The following is a 19986-nucleotide window of genomic DNA, read 5'->3' as shown; positions in this document are numbered from 1 at the left end:
ATACAGTCCACTCAAACACAATCCACTCAAACACACTCCACTCAAATACAATCCACTCAAATACAATCCACTCAAACACACTCCACTCAAATACAATCCACTCAAATACAATCCACTCAAACACACTCCATGTGCGATTGTTTTGATGCTCCATTTCCCTCCTCTGCTTTTGCTGGTCCCACTGTAGTAGCAGTTTCACACTGTGCTTTTAAATCTGATCATTAGTTTTATTACAAACAAATCAGTTTGCCTCTCACCACAAATGCACCCTGGCCAATAGGTTTCCCTATAAACTGGAACCGGAACATACCAGCAATTTAACAGAGTCAATGAACAAAGAAAAAGTTTTGGAAACCCTCACAAACCAGAGAACGTGACTACAGATAAAAGACTCCAAATACTGCTCTGACTTCAGAACTGGAAAACATTAAAAACTGTAACTGGAAAACTAAGAAATACAGTTAGACTGTCACTACTCAGAAGTACCCTTACAGACAGCAGGTCTTTTTTGGAGACTGTAGTTCATGACTGCAGTCAGACTCACAGCGATTCGCTCCCTGGATACCGAGCTGCTGTCACTGGGAAAGAAACAATTCATATCTCAAAGATGCAGACACAATTCAGTCAAGACGTACGGCACATTACTGGCCCTTCACATCTCACGATCACAACAGATCGATGGACTCACTTTTGTTTCTTCCTGTGCTGAAATCACTTATAGATTTGTTCTGTCAGTAAACAAATTGACCACAATCACTCAAATCATTGTTCAACATTAAGGAGAACCTGCTTTCAAGGCTACCTATACAATCCATCACACAGGAACGGCTTTCTCACCAATGTAGGGCTGCAAACGATGTCTTCTCTTTAGTAGTAGTAGTAGTAGTAGTAGTAGTACTAACAGTAGTAGTAATAGTAGTAGTAGTAGTAGTAGTAGTAGTAGTAGTGATGGTAATAGCAGAAACAACAGTAGCAATAGTAGTGCTAGCAGTAGTAGCAGTAATAATAATAATAATAATAATAATAGCATAGTAGTATTTCCACTAATCAGATAAGACATTTGTTCTTGAAGCTCAGACATGCACATGTTGTGTAAATATGGAGCACAGACTCCCTGAATCAGACCCAAACAGTGAGGTCTGTTTGGGTCTTTTCTCCCCTTCCTAAACTGTCCTGCTCCTTAAGAGAAGATTTTAATTATTCAGACTCATTTAAATGCAGTTCACATTATTTTTGGTCTTTTTGGTAAATCCCATGTCTTAAGATATGTGAGCTTAGAAACTCCAACAGTATGTGACATGTTTTTTCTCCTTCCCAGCTTGTTCTGTACTCTGAAAAGTTTGATGAGTTCCAGGCTACACTGGCCAAAAGCAATGACGTCTATGCTACTTTCAAACAAGAGATGGATAGGGTGTGTAACTTTCTTACCCTAAATACTACAACTAGTGGAATAGCCCTTACAGTTCCTCATAAACACCTTATTAGCAATGCAATATTCACTCCTCAATTCTTCCTCTACAGATGAACAAGAAGATGAAAAAACTAGAGGTGGAGTCAAATACATGGAAGATACGGTTCGAAAACTGCAACAAAACCCTCACTGACATGATTGAGGAGGTAACCTGTGCATACTTTGGAATTTCACTCTTTTATCAGCAAAATAAACCAAATGACTTTGCATTCCTCCATATCTTTCTGCAGAGATCTGAAAAGAGCAAAGAGCTGGAGCTCTTCACCATGAAGATCGGAAAGCTGGAGACATTGTGCCGGGCTCTTCAGGAGGAGAGAAAAGTCCTGTATAGCAAGATCAAAGAGATCCGTTTGCAGGGGCTCGCGGCGTGTGTGCCTGTGAAGGACCAACTCGAAGAAAAGCTCCCTGAGCCCAGCCAGCCAGCAGAGGCAGAAGTGACAGCCAACCCTGCACTCACCACCGAGATGGAGAAACTCTGGAAGGAGCAGGAGCGTCTGCAGAAGTTCGCTGCCTCCCTGATGGCCTCCAGCACTGACAAGGTGGAGGAATTAGAAAATCAGGGATCGTTCGAGGCAACACCTGTGGACACCATAGGAAGCAATCCACCAGAGGGCAAGCTAGAATCCACCGGAGAGGAACCCTCCTGTTTGGAGGATGGAAATCACCAGGTTGTCAGTGAAAAGGCATGTGAACCACTGCCCACAATCTCAGAGCCAATCAAAACTGAGGCAATCCAATCAGAGGCCAAGCAAAAGCACATTAAACAAGACTCCTGTGAAAAGATCACAAAACCAGAGTCTCCCAAAGAAGAAGCAACCAAAGAAAAAGTTGAGCCAGTCAAGCAAGACACATGCGAACAAAGATCCAACATGCCAGAGCATACTCAAAAAAAAGAGGAAAGACCCAAAAAGGTGAAAGCAGAACAAGCTCAGACAGAGTCCCCCAGTGCAGAGGTCACCACAGAAGAGCCCCACATGGTGCAAGAGTCCGAAGTCCAGACAGAAGCTTTACACTCAGCAGTGCCCACCACAGAAGAAGTTATCAAAGCAGAAATCAGCCCAGCAGAACCCCACAAAGTAAAGTCTCCTGGTGCTGACCCAGGAATTTCACCGACGTCTGAAGAAAAGCCTGTCGAAGCAGGAGCTAGTGCATCAGAGGCAGCCATGCTCACAATCAGCCCAGCAGAACCTTACAAAGTAAAGTCTCCTGGTGCTGACCCAGGAACTTCACCGGCGTCTGAAGAAAAGCCTGTCGAAGCAGGAGCTAGTGCATCAGAGGCAGCAGGAGCTAGTGCATCAGAGGCAGCAGGAGCTAGTGCATCTGAGGCAGCAGGAGCTAGTGCAGCAGAGGCAGCAGGAGCTAGTGCAGCAGAGGCAGCAGGAGCTAGTGCAGCAGAGGCAGCAGGAGCTAGTGCATCTGAGGCAGCAGGAGCTAGTGCATCAGAGGCAGCAGGAGCTAGTGCATCTGAGGCAGCAGGAGCTAGTGCAGCAGAGGCAGCAGGAGCTAGTGCAGCAGAGGCAGCAGGAGCTAGTGCAGCAGAGGCAGCAGGAGCTAGTGCAGCAGAGGCAGCAGGAGCTAGTGCAGCAGAGGCAGCAGGAGCTAGTGCAGCAGAGGCAGCAGGAGCTAGTGCAGCAGAGGCAGCCACACTCGCAGAGCGCCAGTCCAAGCCAGCAAAACCACAAACTTCCAATTCCCAAGAACCCAAGCCAAAGGCCAGTAAACCCCAGCCCAAAAAACCAGGCCCCTCTAAGAAGAAGGGTGCAGTGAAAAGTGGAAAGAAAAGTTGAGTAAATAGACAAATCATAGAGTGTGCAGACACTGTTGCATTCAGAACATTCTCTGCTCTGAGTTTGTGTGTAGTGGTGTACGTGAATGAGTGCAGTGCCGTGTAAGATTTAGAATGAAGATAGGAGGAACCTACTTGTTCCTTTACATTTAAGAAATGCCTCCCGGTAAGCCTTATATTCTGTGTGAAAATCAAACTTTTCTATCTTGTAATATTTTTCTCTACTAATAAATACATATTCTTTTTTGTTGGTAACCCTCAAAAGTGTATATTTTCAAGCTGATCTGTTACATGCAAAACACACAACACTTGACACAGTGCGTGGAACAGAACAAGGAAGATCAGGTGTTTCTACAATATGGTGTATGCATTTTTATTCCAAGTTGTAAATGGATAATGAAATGATTTTTTGAAAATAAAGTTCCCTACAGGGATCAATAAAATCTTATCTTTAAGCACAGTGGAGCCTGGCTGCCTACCCAAGTGCAGTTCAAAAACTATTTAGCATACAGTATTAATTTCATGCCACAAACCAAAGACAAAAGCTTCCCTACTCCCCAGGAACTGACCCTTTTCAAAGGCATCAGACTGGGCATTAAAGCTAGCCATTTCCAAACCAGCCACCACCTCACAAAGCAATCTCTATCTTTACTGTACCCTGCGATTCTTCACCACACAACAGTTTCCATGGCAACAACCTAAAAAAGACAAGCAGTCTGTCTGCTGTTAGTGTTCAGCATGTGCTACATGGGTGTGAATACCTGAACCATGACCACTAATGCTCTGAGCTGTGTGTGTTTACCAAACCCACATTTACAGCATTTAGCAGACGCTCTTATCCAGAGTGACTTACAAAAGTGCTTTGTCATTTCCTCATAGATACATCCTAGTACAATACAGCAGGTCAGAGTCCAAGATACCAATGAACTAGAATACTGTAGAATACAGGGATGACTGCTGATGCCTAGAAGTGCAAAATACATATAAGCTCTATAACAGACAACAATCAGTGCAATAAACAATAAGTAGTAGAGTTTCAATTTGTCAACATAGGAGCAGGATCGGTGGTCATTTAAATATTCCACCAATAGGCGGGTCTTCAGTCTGCATTTGAAGACTGCAAGGGACTCTGCTGTCTGGACAGCAAGCAGAAGTTCATTCCACCATCTGGGAGCAGGACAGAGAATAGTCTCCATGCTCATCTTCCATGAGACTCGATGCGTGGTGTTTCAAGCCGAGCCGTACTTGAGGTTTGAAGTACTTGAGGTACGGATCAGCTTTGACCATTGACCTCATGTATGGAGTGGCGGGTCCATTTTTGGATTTGTAGGCGAGCATCAAGGTTTTAAATCTGATGCATGCAGCTACAGGGAGCCAATGAAGGCAGCGCAGCAGTGGCGACGTGTAAACGTCAGAAGATTGAAGACCAGTCGTGCTGCTGCATTCTGGACAAGTCTGACGAGTCTGATGGCTCTTAGAGGAAGACCAGCAAGTAGAGAGTTGCAGTAGTCAAGCTTTGAGATTAGAAGAGACTGTACAATTACCCAGAACAGCTTCCTGTGAGAGAAATGGCCGAATCCTTGCAAAGGAGAAAACTACTAATGCTCTGAGCTGTGTGTTTACCACAACCACTGACGCTCTGAGCTGTGTGTTTACCACAACCACTGACGTTCTGAGCTGTGTGTGTTTACCACAACCACTGACGCTCTGAGTTGTGTGTTTACCACAACCACTGACGCTCTGAGCTGTGTGTTTACCACAACCACTGACGCTCTGAGCTGTGTGTTTAGCACAACCACTGACGCTCTGAGCTGTGTGTTTACCACAACCACTGACGCTCTGAGCTGTGTGTTTACCACAACCACTGACGCTCTGAGTTGTGTGTTTACAACAACCACTGACGCTCTGAGCTGTGTGTGTTTACCACAACCACTGACGCTCTGAGCTGTGTGTTTACCACAACCACTGACGCTCTGAGCTGTGTGTTTACCACAACCACTGACGCTCTGAGCTGTGTGTTTACCACAACCACTGACGCTCTGAGCTGTGTGTTTACCACAACCACTGATGCTCTGAGTTGTGTGTTTACCACAACCACTGACGCTCTGAGCTGTGTGTGTTTACCACAACCACTGACGCTCTGAGCTGTGTGTTTACCACAACCACTGACGCTCTGACCTGTGTGTTTACCACAACCACTGACGCTCTGAGCTGTGTGTTTACCACAACCACTGACGCTCTGAGCTGTGTGTGTTTACCACAACCACTGACGCTCTGAGCTGTGTGTTTACCACAACCACTGACGCTCTGAGTTGTGTGTTTACCACAACCACTGACGCTCTGAGCTGTGTGTGTTTACCACAACCACTGACGCTCTGAGCTGTGTGTTTACCACAACCACTGACGCTCTGAGCTGTGTGTTTACCACAACCACTGACGCTCTGAGCTGTGTGTTTACCACAACCACTGACGCTCTGAGCTGTGTGTTTACCACAACCACTGACGCTCTGAGCTGTGTGTTTACCACAACCACTGACGCTCTGAGCTGTGTGTGTTTACCACAACCACTGACGCTCTGAGCTGTGTGTTTACCACAACCACTGACGCTCTGAGCTGTGTGTTTACAACCACTGACGCTCTGAGCTGTGTGTTTACCACAACCACTGACGCTCTGAGCTGTGTGTGTTTACAACAACCACTGACGCTCTGAGCTGTGTGTGTTTACCACAACCACTGACGCTCTGAGCTGTGTGTTTACCACAACCACTGACGCTCTGAGCTGTGTGTTTACCACAACCACTGACGCTCTGAGCTGTGTGTGTTTACCACAACCACTGACGCTCTGAGCTGTGTGTGTTTACCACAACCACTGATGCTCTGAGCTGTGTTTACCACAACCACTGACGCTCTGAGCTGTGTGTTTACCACAACCACTGACGCTCTGAGCTGTGTGTTTACAACCACTGACGCTCTGAGCTGTGTGTTTACCACAACCACTGACGCTCTGAGCTGTGTGTGTTTACCACAACCACTGACGCTCTGAGCTGTGTGTGTTTACCACAACCACTGACGCTCTGAGCTGTGTGTTTACCACAACCACTGACGCTCTGAGCTGTGTGTGTTTACCACAACCACTGACGCTCTGAGCTGTGTGTGTTTACCACAACCACTGACGCTCTGAGCTGTGTGTTTACCACAACCACTGACGCTCTGAGCTGTGTGTGTGTTTGCTTATGCGGGGGAACCCAACAGCCCCTCTAATGAGGAGATCAAGGGAACTGGAGGGCTTTAGGTTGTCAGGATATTGGTTCCTCCTGGCAGCTAGCAGGCTATTGGCTGAGACTCTCCAATAAGGACAAAGAGAAAACCTTTATGTAACCTGGAGTCATACTGCTGACAAAACAATCGCTATGTGTGAATTAAGTGGCAACTAGAAGACTGCCCCATCAACCTGAGCATGCCACATCATGGTGTTCATGTGCACCGTTACGTGTACGGTTAGGATGCCGTTATGTAATTTGGCTGAGGGAGCATCGTCAAACATTAGCGATATTTTGTCTTCTTGTCCACCAGATGGAGCCCTTGTAGCCTGTTAGTTTGTATTGCAACACACTTTGAATTGGGGCAGAATTTGTTCAACAAATGTTCCCGTCTTGGTTTTTGTTTTGTTTTGTTTGTTTGTTTTGCTGCAATATGAACTGATAATAGCTGCTTCCTGAGCTTGAGCATCAGGTTTGGTTTGGTAGTCAGGAAGTTAACAATTACTGCAACATTATCACTTTAACTAGTGGACTAACAGCACAGTAGTGGCCAAATGCCTATTATACTAGTGTATGCTCTCAAAACAATGTAAATAATAAAATACTAACTTAGTGACAATATGTGCCATCATCTGGGTGAAAGTTTCTGTTTGTACATGTAGCCAGAAACATCATTCATCTCACACTCTACTGACTTTCTGTCTTCAAAGACTGACTGAGTAAAGGTGGACTAAATGGCACCAAGTCTCATTAGCCAAATCAAAACAGCCATCATCTCTGTTCGTTAGCAGCCTTACTGAGAGAAGCCATTTGATATGCAAAGCAATAATTATCTGGGTGTCCCAGGGCGAGGTGGAATTCATTCATCTTACCATTCATGTATTAATTGATAATACATCAAATGGGTAGATATGGATCAAGAGACCAAGAGGTGCCACGGTAAAGACAGCAAAGATGAGGGGTCTCCTTCACAGGGACTAACGACAGGAGGAAAGATGCAGACGTACAATTTCATGGATTTTATTGTTTTTTGTTATTTTTGTACAAAAGAGCAGATTTGGCATACAGATACATTCACTTGTCACAGGATTTCTGTTGCTTTTGTGATTTTAAATGCCAAATGAAAATCTTTATGAACATAAGGTGGAACTTTCCCTCATGCCTTCTCACTCGCTTTCCTTTTTAACTAAAAACCTGCCAAAAAATGATTTAATGTAGAAGATACCCTATGAACAGGAAAAAGAAAGAGAGGAAACTAGCATGCAGGAACCACATTTGTCAATAAGCTTCTAGTACTTTGAATGAGGAGAATGGCTTGACAAAGTGATAGTCCAGATTGCCGCAGTGTGGGCACTGCTGCACGTTGCTGTACTCAGAGAAATACTGCATGCCCACACGGACGTCCACCACAGCCTTCCCACAGTGCTTGCAGCTCAGCCTGGCCTGGGAGACACACAGACATCAGAACGTTCAGCTGGAGTCCTGATCTGAACCTCCCTGCACAGAGTTGCTGTAGTAGGACAGGCTGAATACTGCCGATACAACTGAAACCCATTCAAGAAACATCAATAATCAAATAGCAAATACTGACAGCACACAAATTAATATGAAGAAGAAAAAGGAGAAGCATAAAGTGACATTTCTCACCCTAAATGTTCTAAATATAACACAAAACTAAACATTTCACACTTATCTGCAGAATTTAAAAAATCTTTACTATAGTAAATAATTTTAGTTTCTAACCCTAGAATTTCAATTGCGTTGGTATATGCAGATGTTTAAGGAACTCTACTCCAAATCCATAATGAAATATTTGATGAGATTAATAAGATAGATGAGAGTCTTTCATTTTCTCTCCTGATTCATTAATATGAATACAATGGAAGGAAATGAACTTAATCACCAAACACACAACCAGACACCCAGCCTGAACCCAACAATCACTAAACACACAACCAGACACCCAACAATCACCAAACACACAACCAGACACCCAGACTAGACAATCTAGACTAATCCTGATCAAAACATACACCAAGAGGCAGCCAATCACAAGTCTAGGATTTTGTTTCTCCGTGTACTCACTTAGTATTACAACCGTCATCTCACCAAAGCTGCAGATGTCCTCCTCACTACCTTCTGATTCCATTTCCTGTACCAAATCATAACAGCTAACTCTCTGCATCCTCAGTAGGGCTTTTTCTCATGAAAAGGAAAAATTAATAAATGTTAAACTAAATTATGAATCTGAATGGAATGCTCCTTAAAATATTTACGAGGAAGGATTCCACACAATCTCGTCCAAGTAAAATATGACTGTAAAAATGTCATTAATCCTTTCAGAAATTCAGAGGTGGAGGTGGTGTGTAAAAGAACAGAGAATGGAGAGCAACCCCTTGTGATTCTGGACTGAATGTTCTCTGTGAGTTTAAAATTTTAATGGGTCAGCAAGTACTGAAACATCCCTACACAGTACTGACACATCCCTACATACTACTGACACATCCCTATATAACTACTCAGAAATCTAAAATGATGCTTCCTAATATAATTCTACAATTCTGCATATAATTCTGCATGAAATAAAGTTTAAAAGTAAAGTACAGAATAGGTCTGTCTTTTTTTACATATTACAGATCATTTGCAATGTGAATTTACATTTGGTGCCACAGGATATATTTGAAATAAATAAAATGTGTAATGGGATTATGGAATGATTTGAATTTTACAGTTTACTTCTGAACATGGCCAAGACCACAAGACCCAGACCAGGTACCAGTGGCTAAAATAACTGGTTAAACTTTTCAGCTCAGCTAAAATCCCAAATCACTGAGTGGGGACTATGAGTGCTTTCATGGTTCTTTGTTCTAAACACATCTGATCATACTGGGTTCAAGTCACGTTTAACATTACAAACACACGTTTGTTTCTTCTTTAGGCAGATTCTCCAAGCCACTCACATATCATTTCTCCTACATACTCCCCAACCACTTCAGTAGAAACACCCTGTAGAAGTTCAGTGACAGACTACAGTCCATCGTGATGCCATTCACAACTAGTGTGCACATTTCCACAACTCTGGCTCCTGGTCCAGCTGAGGTAGGAACACATACAGAAACCCCAGGAGCACTGGTCTGCCTTCACTGTCCTGCCAGGATCATGTCCTGCTGTCCCTGGTCCATTCCCACGATGCCCAGCCTCCCACAGGTCAGAGCTCAAAGAGGTCCAGCCTTTGCAGAATCTGCACAGACTTATCAGCAAAGACTCCTGTGCAGGGCAGCTGACAAACAAGCCGTCGGAAACAGCTTTAAAGAAGCGCTCAGTGCAGGAGTCTCTCGGACGGTGAGTGGAGCTTCTCGCTGTTAGGCACTCTAGAAATAGGCTAATTAAAATGGTACATTCACAACTAAATACAGGAATTTAACCAAATAGCTGAATATGTAGTTTCACTTCCTCTCAGCTGTGCAGCTCTAGCTGGTTAAGTGTTAAGTCTGAGAGCTTACAGTGTGATGTAAATCAGACCGTCAGGAGAGATCTCCACACTGGGCAACAGTATGCCAACAGTCATTTATTTACATCAGCAGAAACCTGACCACCAATGTAACAAAGATGCTATCAAAATTCAAAATAATGGGCCAATCTTTGACTATTTCTGAGATTCTCAGGTGAGGGTTAGGGTTAGAGTATGATGAGTTTCTGGTTTATTTGAATTTAATTAAAGGCAATACTGGAATTCTACTGGTCACTGAACTCAGTACTGAATATTTTCTGTTGTTGAATCAGCACATTAATGCCTAAACTTCATATAAACATTTAAAGAGGGATTGTATAGGCTGTCGCATGAAAAAACCCTTCTGATTGGGCATGCTACAGAAAAATGTGAAAATACTGCCTTTATAATTGAGATTTAAAGTCTCCTACCTGGCAACAGGGTGAAGCAGCCAGGATGTCATAGGTGTAGACGGTGCCCAGCTGGTGCCAGCTCCCATCCCAACGCGATCTGCACTTTATACACACGATTTTGTGCACACCCTCCAGGCAGTCGACACAGACGGCATACAGGTGCATCAGTCGCCCTGCAGGGGTAAGACCGGAGTAACCGCGTTACACCACCACCTTACTGCACGTGAGCTGTGTTACACCACCACACTACTGCACGCGAACAACGTTACACCACCACGTGAACCACTTTACACCACCACGTTAACGCACGTGAACCACGTTACACCACCACCTTACTGCACGTGAGCCGTGTTACACCACCACATTACTGCACGCGAACCACGTTACACCACCACGTGAACCACTTTACACCACCACGTTAACGCACGTGAACCACATTACACCACCACTTTACTGCACGTGAACCACGTTACACTAGCACAATACTGCACGTGAGCCATGTTACACCACCACGTTACTGCACATTAACCATGTTACACCAGGTTAATGCACATTAACCACGTTACACTAGCACGATACTGCACGTGAGCCATGTTACACCACCACGTTACTGCACATTAACCATGTTACACCAGGTTAATGCACATTAACCACGTTACACCATGTTACTGCATGTTAACCACCTTACACCACCACGTTAACACATGTTAACCATGTTACACCACCACGTTACTGTACTGTACTGTGCTCTTTGCTGTCTGGTTGTCCTTACTACAGTACGAACACATTATGCAGTCAAAATAAGGCCCTGGGGTCATTATGATCTATAGGCAAACATTCTGGAAATCATGCAGCAACAGCCAAGTTGACAGTGCCACCAAAGCCTTATGATGTGATGTTTTAATTTAAGTTTTGCAATAAACAGCCAATATGATTTATGTCTCTCATTTACCGCAGTTTATGCCTTACTGATGTACTGAATATTCAGGTGACTGACAAACCTTTTCTCATAATGCAAAGTTTCAGCTTTAACTGCCGCCCACTTTCTGCTTTGCCATCTGGTTTATCAAGCTGTCATCTGTGTATAACATAACAGTAACCACAATAACAGTAAAAAAACCCAATAACCGCTACCTCAGTAACAGTAACAAACCACAATAACCGCTACCTCAGTAGCAGTAACAAAACCACAATACCCGCTACCTCAGTAACAGTAACAAAACCACAATAACCGCTACCTCAGTAACAGTAACAAAACCACCACAATTGCGAGAACAGAAACAACTCAACTGCAAAAGCAATAATAATAATCATCATCATCATCATCATCATCTTTGAACTTGAAAAAGCCAGTTTAAAAAAGTGTTTTACAGAGTAAAATTAGAATGATATATTTTTATCTTACTGAATAAATTAAGATAAGATATATTGCAAAAAATGAATATGTAAAAACAAAATTAAATATATTAAGATAAAAGATTTCTCTTAGAATAAGGAACAGCACTGCAGGCCTCATCGCTAAGGCCTCTGATCTGTGCCCAGATTATTAGGTTTCTAATTTATAGTTTATAAACCATGTAAGAAGCATTTTAAGTGAAGTGTGTATGTCTATTTTAAAGCTATGTTTGTTTTTAATTAGACACTTTCATATTTGTGAGAATATGAATATACTTGTAATTGAATACATATTCGTATTTGTTGACATATCAACATTTAACTACTAAAGCGTTTATTTCACTCTCACCTTGTAAGTGGCACGGCACGTCGTAATCGATCTCGTCGTGGCGTGAAGGGCTAAGGAAGAGTGTCCCGTCCACCAGTGGGAACTGCTCAAAGATGGGCAGCGTGCGGCGACACAGGGCGCAGTGCACCACGTTGCGGTGGCTGGCACTCAGTGCCGCCAGGATGAACTTCCTCAGGTCCTCGCCCTGGCCGGCCTGCGCGTCATCCTCCATGCGCACATGGTAAGCGTTTAGCTTGTGCCGCGGAATGTGCGCCAGCAGCTCGGAGAGGTCCAGCCTGCGCAGGAACTGCACGGGGCCGTCAGCCGGACTGAGCCGGGACAGGCAAGACGGGCCGAGGTCCGGGTGAACGCCCATGCGCCCGGCCTGGCCCACCGCCAGCGGGTGTCTCCGCCCACCCTCCGTGTGGACGGCACTCTTCAGGAAGTCGCCCAGGTGCCGTGAACTGCGTGGACCACCCACCACCTGTGGGCCAAAGAAAGAGAAGCCCGAGGGCGGAGACTGGCCGGGCGAGTCGCAGGGAGAGCGGACACCCAACATGGCCCCAGCCATCCCCCCTCCCCCGACACTGGGGCCAGGGTGGCTCCGCTCCTGAGAGTTCTGCCGATCCATGGACTGTCGCCGTGACAACTCTTGGCTAGAACCGCGGTGAGCAGATCTGCTGGGCAACTTCCCCTTCTTGGCTTCCTCCACGGCCTCGCCCCCCGCACTGGCCACGCCCCCTGTTGTTGCCACACCCACCTTCCCGCCGCCCTTCTCTGGGACCGCCTTCTTCTTGCGCTCATCCTGCATGCGTTTGACTTGGTACCAATCCGTGTCCTTCTTCAGGTGGCCCTGGCCACAGCGGCAGGAGCAGAAGCGGAATGCGAGGTCGTAACCTTTCTTCGTCCACATGTTTTGCCTGCACTGCTTCTCGTTCCAGCTGCGTGCGCGGCCGATGCAGTTGAACTGGGCCAGGATGCTGCTCTCCCACTCGTAGAAGCACTGCAGGTGCATCCAGTTGCCGTAGGGACAGTGGTCGCTGTTGCATTGCACACGCTGGTAGTCGTCCTTATCCAGGTCAACGGCGCGGCCAAAACCGCATACGAGCGGCGTGGCACAGGGAGCCTCTACAAAAAACACACACAGGCAGGGTTTCCCCGAGCTGCAGTAACCCCTGCTTCATCACATCATCATCATCATCATCGTCGTCGTCGTCGGACTGTTTCAGTCGAAGACCGTGGAGGTACGGGACAGAATGGGCTTTAAGTCAATTCATCTGAATGAACTGATTAATGTTTTTGAATGAATGAATGAATGAATGAATGAATGAATGAATGACAGCACATGGCATTTCACTACAGGGCTACTGCATGATGCACAGAGTTCTGATGAACTAAATGAATCAAGTAAATCCATCTGTGAGTCCTAAAGCAGACGGCCGTGTCCGACCTTGGACGATCTTTAAGTGCGTATCCCTCAATAGACAACTCAAGAAGTGCAGTTCAATAGCAGTTAACTGTATGAATCATGAAGCTTTATTTGTGGAAAATTGGTAGCTGAAATACACAGATTTATTATTTATATAAAGAGAGAGAGAGAGAGAGAGAGAGAGAGAGAGAGAGAGAGCAAGAGAGATTGTGGAGCAGTTTATGGGTGTGTGTGTGTGTGTGTGTGTGTGTGTGTGTGTGTGTGTGTGTGTGTGTGTGAGAATGAATGAAGCATAATGACCCAAATTCGTGTGTTTCATGCTATGAAAGATAGATAACTGCTACCACATCACATAATTCAGCTGAAAGACTCTACTAAGATGTGCTATTATCAAAATCTCATAACCATAATGCTGACTGTGTGCTACAGGGCGTCTATTAATACAATAAGCACACATATCTGATATGATATGATATGATATAACATGACATCATTATTTCTAAGCTCTGACTCTGCACGTCTCCGTCAGGAGCAGGTACCCTTGAACAAGGCCTTCGCAACCTTGCCGAAGAAGGCGCGCGTTAGACGACAAGCAGCGCGCGCTCATATCTGGGTATGGCGTCACACTGCTCCTTTAACGCATGAGACGTGCTGACACCCGCGCACAACAAGTTCCTGCAAGTGCGGAAACACTGGCAAATCTACGCGCGCGACAAAGAAGCGCGACGACAATTTCGCTCGGCTCGTGCAACATATGGCGCGAGTGCGCGCTCCCCCGCGCGCTTCTCGGCCCTCCCTCCTCCCACGCGCCAGTACATGGAGCCCCCACATGTTTTCACACCGCACGGGCGATCTTACCCCCTCTGCTCTCGCGCTGCGGGGCCGCCGCGGCGCCCTGGGTTGCTCCGCTCGCGCCAGCGGAGGCTCCATTCTCTTGCTCGTCTCCACTACTATTCGCGCGCTTATTTCTCTTCCCCTTGTTGCTTTTCTGGTTAGGCATAGTGGTCCTCGTGATACTTAAGCAATGTCGCCCATCAACGACGGTCACCAAACATGTCCGCGTCTACCATGTCGCTCGTGCTGGACAAATGCAACGCTCTCGCCGAATCCCAGCACGCGGCACTGCAGATATTAGCGCGCGATCATCATGCAGATCCGTGCCGTCCTGACAGCGGAGGTCCACCATGAAGAAGGCGTGTCCGGGTCTTGTTTTGATTCCTGCTCTGGAGCGCGAGGGGCCGGGCGTCTCCGTGACGTAACGCGTCTCCGCCTCCACCTGCGTCCCACACAGCTCCGGGTTATTAATAGCACGAGCGACGGAGTCCCGGTCGGACTGTCCCGAGCTGCAGGAGCAGGAGTTTACCGGAGAGGAACACGCGCCGAGGTAAACGTAGATATGGTGCGCGACAACCCTGCGCAGCACGTTCGTGTTCGAGAGGAATTCCCAGCAGCGCTGGATTTGCCTTTCTGGATTATAAACACATGCTGACACGAAGGAAACCGCACAGTCTGAATCAACGTCAGTGGACGACTCCACTAAACACCTCTCATAACAGTAAAGTGAAGAGTCCAGCATACTTCTCAAGTTTATGTATTTCAAATTTTATTATCTACTGTTACACCTTTTTTAGTTTCCTGAGACAAACACAAGATCAACAGTGCGGCCAACACGTGGTCCAATTTAAAATCTGTCAAACCATCAGCCAAAATGAGACATGATTAAAAATTCACTTGTCCGTTCTGGGAAAGGATATTCCCAACTTCCTTACAGAAACCTGTGATATAAATCCCTCATAAGACAAAAATTTGTCCTGGATTTACTCAAATTCCCACAATGGAAAAGCTCATTTATCACATTTCCAATTTTACATTTATGTCCAGATTAATTAAACAGAAAATACTTGGTAAAATTCATCAAGTCCGACAGGCTACAAAACAATCAATCATTTGGTACAAGTACATGTGAACAACCACAATAAGTATTGCACTGGAAGAGCATTGGCTAATTGAAAAATTAACAGTAGAATTTATACTGAATTTATAGTGATGTAAAAAAAATATACAATACTGCCTTTGCTCACAAGTTGATACAGTACAAGATGGATATGCGTCAAACACAGTGTATGTCTGGAACTGCAGCCAAATATCCAAAATTATATATTTTTTTTAATTATTATTCACAAGAGGTGAAAACATGATTTTGGCAACAATCAACAATAAATGGAGATTTGGATGTTGGGTATTAGTCAATAGAAACTGTTCAAAACTTTAACTCTTAACAAAACAAGCTTTATAAAAATGTTCCGGTGTAGCATAGAAAAAACCACATTAACGTTTATTAGTCATCAAAAAGTTGCATGAATTCTTTAGCACTTTGAAAAGATGCTTTGTCTGTTCTCAAATGAACTTGTCAAGTTTACTCTTGCAGTAATATAACATCAACGTTGTCGTGGACCCCCTGCAGTAAGAGTTCCCCATCAAAGGTGATCACCTTCTTCCGCTTAGCCGCCTTAAGTGTCCCGACGAGAGCCTCGAACAGGTTGGCACACTTGTCATCATTAAAAAGAACTCCGAATTTGACACTGGTCCTCCCGTCAGCATCTGTAACAGAGCAACAGTGTCAACATCAAATCACATTCACCATGTCGTCATCATAATTGATACACGGTCAGCAGATACACAGTTATGCCTGTTTTTGTGCACTTCTTAAAAATACATAGTATAATATTCTGCACATAATCTTTGAATATATTTAAAGTCAGATCGAATTCTTCACGTCTCAATTTGCTGACAAGCTCTTAAAGGTCTAAACAGCAGAGTGACAGAACCTGCAAACCTACAGTCCATTTGACTGTAGAGGGAAACTGGGGCTACAGCCTGGATATCCAGCAGATACTATGAGCTAAAAACGCTTCCTATTGACAGTTAATACTAATTAATAAAACAGTTGTGAGTCACCTCCACTTAAATGTGCAGAAATTATTAAAGATCATCTTAAATCAAAGATGAATTTATATTAAATATATTAAATATGATTTAAAATGATCTTATATTAAAGATGATTAAAGGTGATCTTACTTTTGCTGCCTAGTCGCTGTATTTCATCTACGAGGAGGGTTATTTCATGATCCACATTCATCTTCTCCACTGAAAAAGATCCAAAGAGTTTAGGCACGTTTATCCAAATCATCACAGAACTGCTTCTGTCCGCACAATTTAGAGTAGTGGTTCACAGCCTAAAGAAGCTGGGGGAATCGGTGAAGGAACACCAGTTTAAAAGCAGTGGTAGATCAGTGAAGGTACTGAACTAGTAATCAGAAGGTTGCTGGGTCAAGCCCCGCCACTGTTGGGTCCCTGAGCAAAAGCCTTAATCTTCAAATGCTCAAGTTGCGTTGTCATAACTGTGTCACTTTGGATAAAAGTGTCAGGTAAATTTAAAACAGCAGAAGAAAGGAATTTCCTGCTTTTTCCCCCCAAAATCTCTTTCATCATACATTACAATCATCACAATGAAACTACAAAATATTTTATATATTGTAATATCAAAACTGTAGTTTGAGGACACACTTGGGCATGTTCTTGGGTGCAAGGCTAAAATGTGAACTTCATTTGTTAAAGTTGAGGAGCTTCACTGTGGCTTCCTACAAAGATCTTGTTCTTGGACAAAACAATGACACCAACCGTTCAGATGATGTCAATATCCTACTTGACCAAACATGGCTAAAGCAGCGGATGGGAGACGCACAGTGCCCAAGATGATTATAATAGAATGGGAAGACCGTCCTTATAATTATAGTGAAATTAAGCTGGCTCGTGCACTCCAGCCCAGACAACAGTCCAAACCCCAGCGCTGATCCAGACCAGCTCCACATGTAACTATGCGGGTCGGGTCAGACCAGCGCTGACCCAGACTGAGCCGCAGTGGGTGGATTGTAAAGGTTTAACCAGATTTTCAGGTTTCTGGTTATAAAAGCCAGTCACAAAGTTCTGGAATAAAAGGCTTCATTCACTGAAACAATACTCACGTGCATACGCACACATATTCTCATACATACATAGTGTGCCACAGAAGTAAGTTCACCCCTCTGCAAGATCACTTAAATGTGAAATGAATCAAAATTAGACCACAGTTTAGATTTACTGTATTAAAAATAGTCACAATAGGAACTCAGTACAACAAACGTCCATACACCTTTTATTATTGAGATTAAAATCTTGGATATACAAAATGTTGAAAAAAACCCATCTTTATTTGTGATGACAGCAACCAAACACCAAACCAAACACCAAACATGCTGGACCCCATCTAAGCTCAACACATTTATCTTGGTCTCATCTGACCACAGAATGTGCTCCCAATAGTCATCAGGCTTCCATGTTCATGTTCATGTTCATGTTTCAAGCAAAGTGTAATCTCACAGTTTTGCGCTGAAAAGCAAGCAAGCTTTTTTCTTGGATGTTACCCATAGCGACGTCCTTCACCTCGTCTGAGCCGTCATTCGGCCCTCTGTGTTTCAGAGTTAAACTGTGCCTGTTGCGCATTGTGCATGGCATCATTTAATGAGGACAGCCTCTAGTTTGTGTTAGTGGTACTCTGACTTGTTCTGTACGTAATTGCTGCTGTATCCGTGTTTCGACAGATCTTCCTGTGTCCTTTTCTAACTGTGTGAAGTTTCAGTCAGATTTATCCCTGTGGAGCCCTGACGCAGACATGCAGACACAGCCCACACCTGCAAAACTCAGAAGGTTCTGCAGTTCAAAGGTCATTTAATAACCATGTTTATGTAATTATGCTAACTGGAAAACACAGCTGTACTCCGTTGTTTCAATAAATCACAGGTTTTCTAACTGGTGTGTCAGTGATCACAGGCATATTCACTTGTTCACATTTGTTATGTTGATTTTCTGCTTTGGGGTCTGTATTTCACTATAGTCTTTCATCATTAAGAGGTGATACAGATTTGATTCATTTGACATTTACGTGATATTGCAAAAGGGTGAACTCACATCTGTTGTATCCTCTATATAGTCATACAACAAATGTTCTTTCACAGAACAAGTTAAGAGACAACACTTGAATGATCCCCAAGATGAAATTAGAGGCTACATGATGTGTTTGCTAAAGTGCAAAGAATACTGTAGCGGTGTTACAGATATATAACTTTTCTTTTTTTGCAATTACAGCCAAAATTGCTGCTTCAGTTTGTTATAGTATTGATCACAGTAATAAGGTACCCAGCAAATGCAGTATTTCTGTACAATGCAGTATCGTATGAAAGAACGTGACCTGTGCAGCTCAGGCCGCAAGACAATGCAGTGGAGATGCACAGTTGTGCTGAGACGAGTCAGAGCGCAGAGTTGTAGTGTGACTGCAGGGAGAAGCGCGCGCGTTCCACGGCACTCCTCCAGGTCCGGAATGTTTTGGGGGGTGAGAGGGCTTCTTCAAGATCACTGCTAAGTTAGCACCCTTTCGCTTTTATGTTTACCAGCACACAGTTTGGTTTCTCCGAGTTTTATAGTTTACAGTGTGCAAAATGTCCTTCGGAGCCACCAGTCTAAATGTGGTGAGGGTCATTTCTTTTTGGGTGGGTGAGATGGGGACGCCTGCCCCAGCCTACACACCTGCGGCGATGTAACGCTTTTCACACGATTTAGGCAATTATCGGGGTCAATCTTTACGTGTTTTTATTGGACTGCTGATCCTGCAGTCCGGAGGAATCACGGACCGGTGTGCCAACGGACACGTGATGACTAGATTCAGCCGCTTACACCCCACGAGCTACTGCCTACCTGGGAACGCGGAAGTTCCCCAGGTTTCTCAATAAGCAACAACAATCAGTCGAGCATTTGAAACACATGCAGTGCATTTATGAGGCACAGTCATGCTGCTCAAAACGGGGAAGTATTGAGACATATTTAGAGGAAAACTGTTCTACGATCAGCGAACAGGGTTTTTCTCCTTATAATCAGACACTGAGGCCGGGCGTAGTTCTGTAGGCTGCTCCACATGTATATCCACATTATTTGACCTGCCTTCATTATTATCATGCGCAATTAAACTGTAAATATCGTAAAAGTTGCTAGAGGCCGAACTTACCTTGATGAGGGTGTTTCCGCCTCGCGCCGAATGGAGCATTCGATGCGCGAGACGAGGAAGCTACGCCATAAAAGGAGCTGCGTCTGACGTCATTGGGCTAATGGGGATGTAATATTTTATAGTGTAGTAATATAGAATAGTAAAGGAATATAGTATAGTGTAGTAATATAGAATAGTAAAGGAATATAGTATAGTGTAGTAATATAGGATAGTATAGTAAGATAGTATAGTAAGGTAATATAGTATAGTAATATTGTATAGTATAGTAATATAGTATAGTATAATATACAGTTACATGGCACAAATGGGAATGTTAT

General features: G+C 44.3%; 3 protein-coding genes across 13 annotated transcripts in view; 1 reads left to right on the top strand and 2 right to left on the bottom strand.

Moving 5' to 3' along the window:
• Window positions 1-3521, top strand: part of txlnba (taxilin beta a) — a 31410-nt gene extending 27889 nt beyond the window's left edge. For all 5 annotated transcript variants that reach the window (XM_081716869.1, XM_081716870.1, XM_081716868.1 and 2 more), the window contains 3 exons: window positions 1319-1411; window positions 1522-1617; window positions 1702-3521. In XM_081716869.1, the coding sequence (XP_081572995.1) occupies window positions 1319-1411; window positions 1522-1617; window positions 1702-3258 (1746 nt within the window). In that variant the 3' untranslated portion in view covers window positions 3259-3521. The remainder of the gene's footprint in view (window positions 1-1318; window positions 1412-1521; window positions 1618-1701) is intronic.
• heca (hdc homolog, cell cycle regulator) overlaps window positions 1-14816 on the bottom strand; it is a 24932-nt gene extending 10116 nt beyond the window's left edge. Inside the window, exons 1-5 of one of the 7 annotated variants that reach the window (XM_027019337.3) lie at window positions 14431-14815; window positions 12165-13271; window positions 10439-10593; window positions 8603-8669; window positions 7522-7960 (exon numbers count right to left, since the gene is read on the bottom strand). In XM_027019337.3, the coding sequence (XP_026875138.1) occupies window positions 7890-7960; window positions 8603-8669; window positions 10439-10593; window positions 12165-13271; window positions 14431-14572 (1542 nt within the window). In that variant the 5' untranslated portion in view covers window positions 14573-14815 and the 3' untranslated portion in view covers window positions 7522-7889. The other 6 variants (XM_027019336.3, XM_027019335.3, XM_081716872.1 and 3 more) reach the window with 6 other exon arrangements.
• A 331-nt stretch (window positions 14817-15147) lies between these two features.
• Window positions 15148-19745, bottom strand: abracl (ABRA C-terminal like). The gene is made up of 3 exons (XM_027019342.3): window positions 19670-19745; window positions 16651-16719; window positions 15148-16173 (listed from the first exon to the last, which is right to left on the bottom strand). Exons 2-3 carry the CDS (start codon window positions 16709-16711, stop codon window positions 15989-15991), a joined length of 246 nt encoding a protein of 81 aa, XP_026875143.1. The 5' UTR covers window positions 16712-16719; window positions 19670-19745; the 3' UTR covers window positions 15148-15988.
• Between the last annotated feature and the right edge of the window lie 241 nt (window positions 19746-19986).

Source organism: Electrophorus electricus, chromosome 7 (genome assembly GCF_041902795.1).
Source record: "Electrophorus electricus isolate QZ-2024a chromosome 7, ASM4190279v1, whole genome shotgun sequence".
In the NCBI taxonomy this organism is placed as follows: domain Eukaryota; kingdom Metazoa; phylum Chordata; class Actinopteri; order Gymnotiformes; family Gymnotidae; genus Electrophorus; species Electrophorus electricus.
The sequence above is the reverse complement of the archived record's forward strand: the minus strand, read 5'-3'. Positions and strand labels throughout refer to the sequence as shown.

Coding starts and splice junctions, on each gene's coding strand:
- abracl (XM_027019342.3), bottom strand. CDS start 16,711: ATGAATGTGGATCATGAAATAACCCTCCTCGTAGATGAAATACAGCGA. Junction 16,174..16,650: donor ACAGCGACTAGGCAGCAAAA/GTAAGATCACCT, acceptor GCTCTGTTACAG/ATGCTGACGGGAGGACCAGT.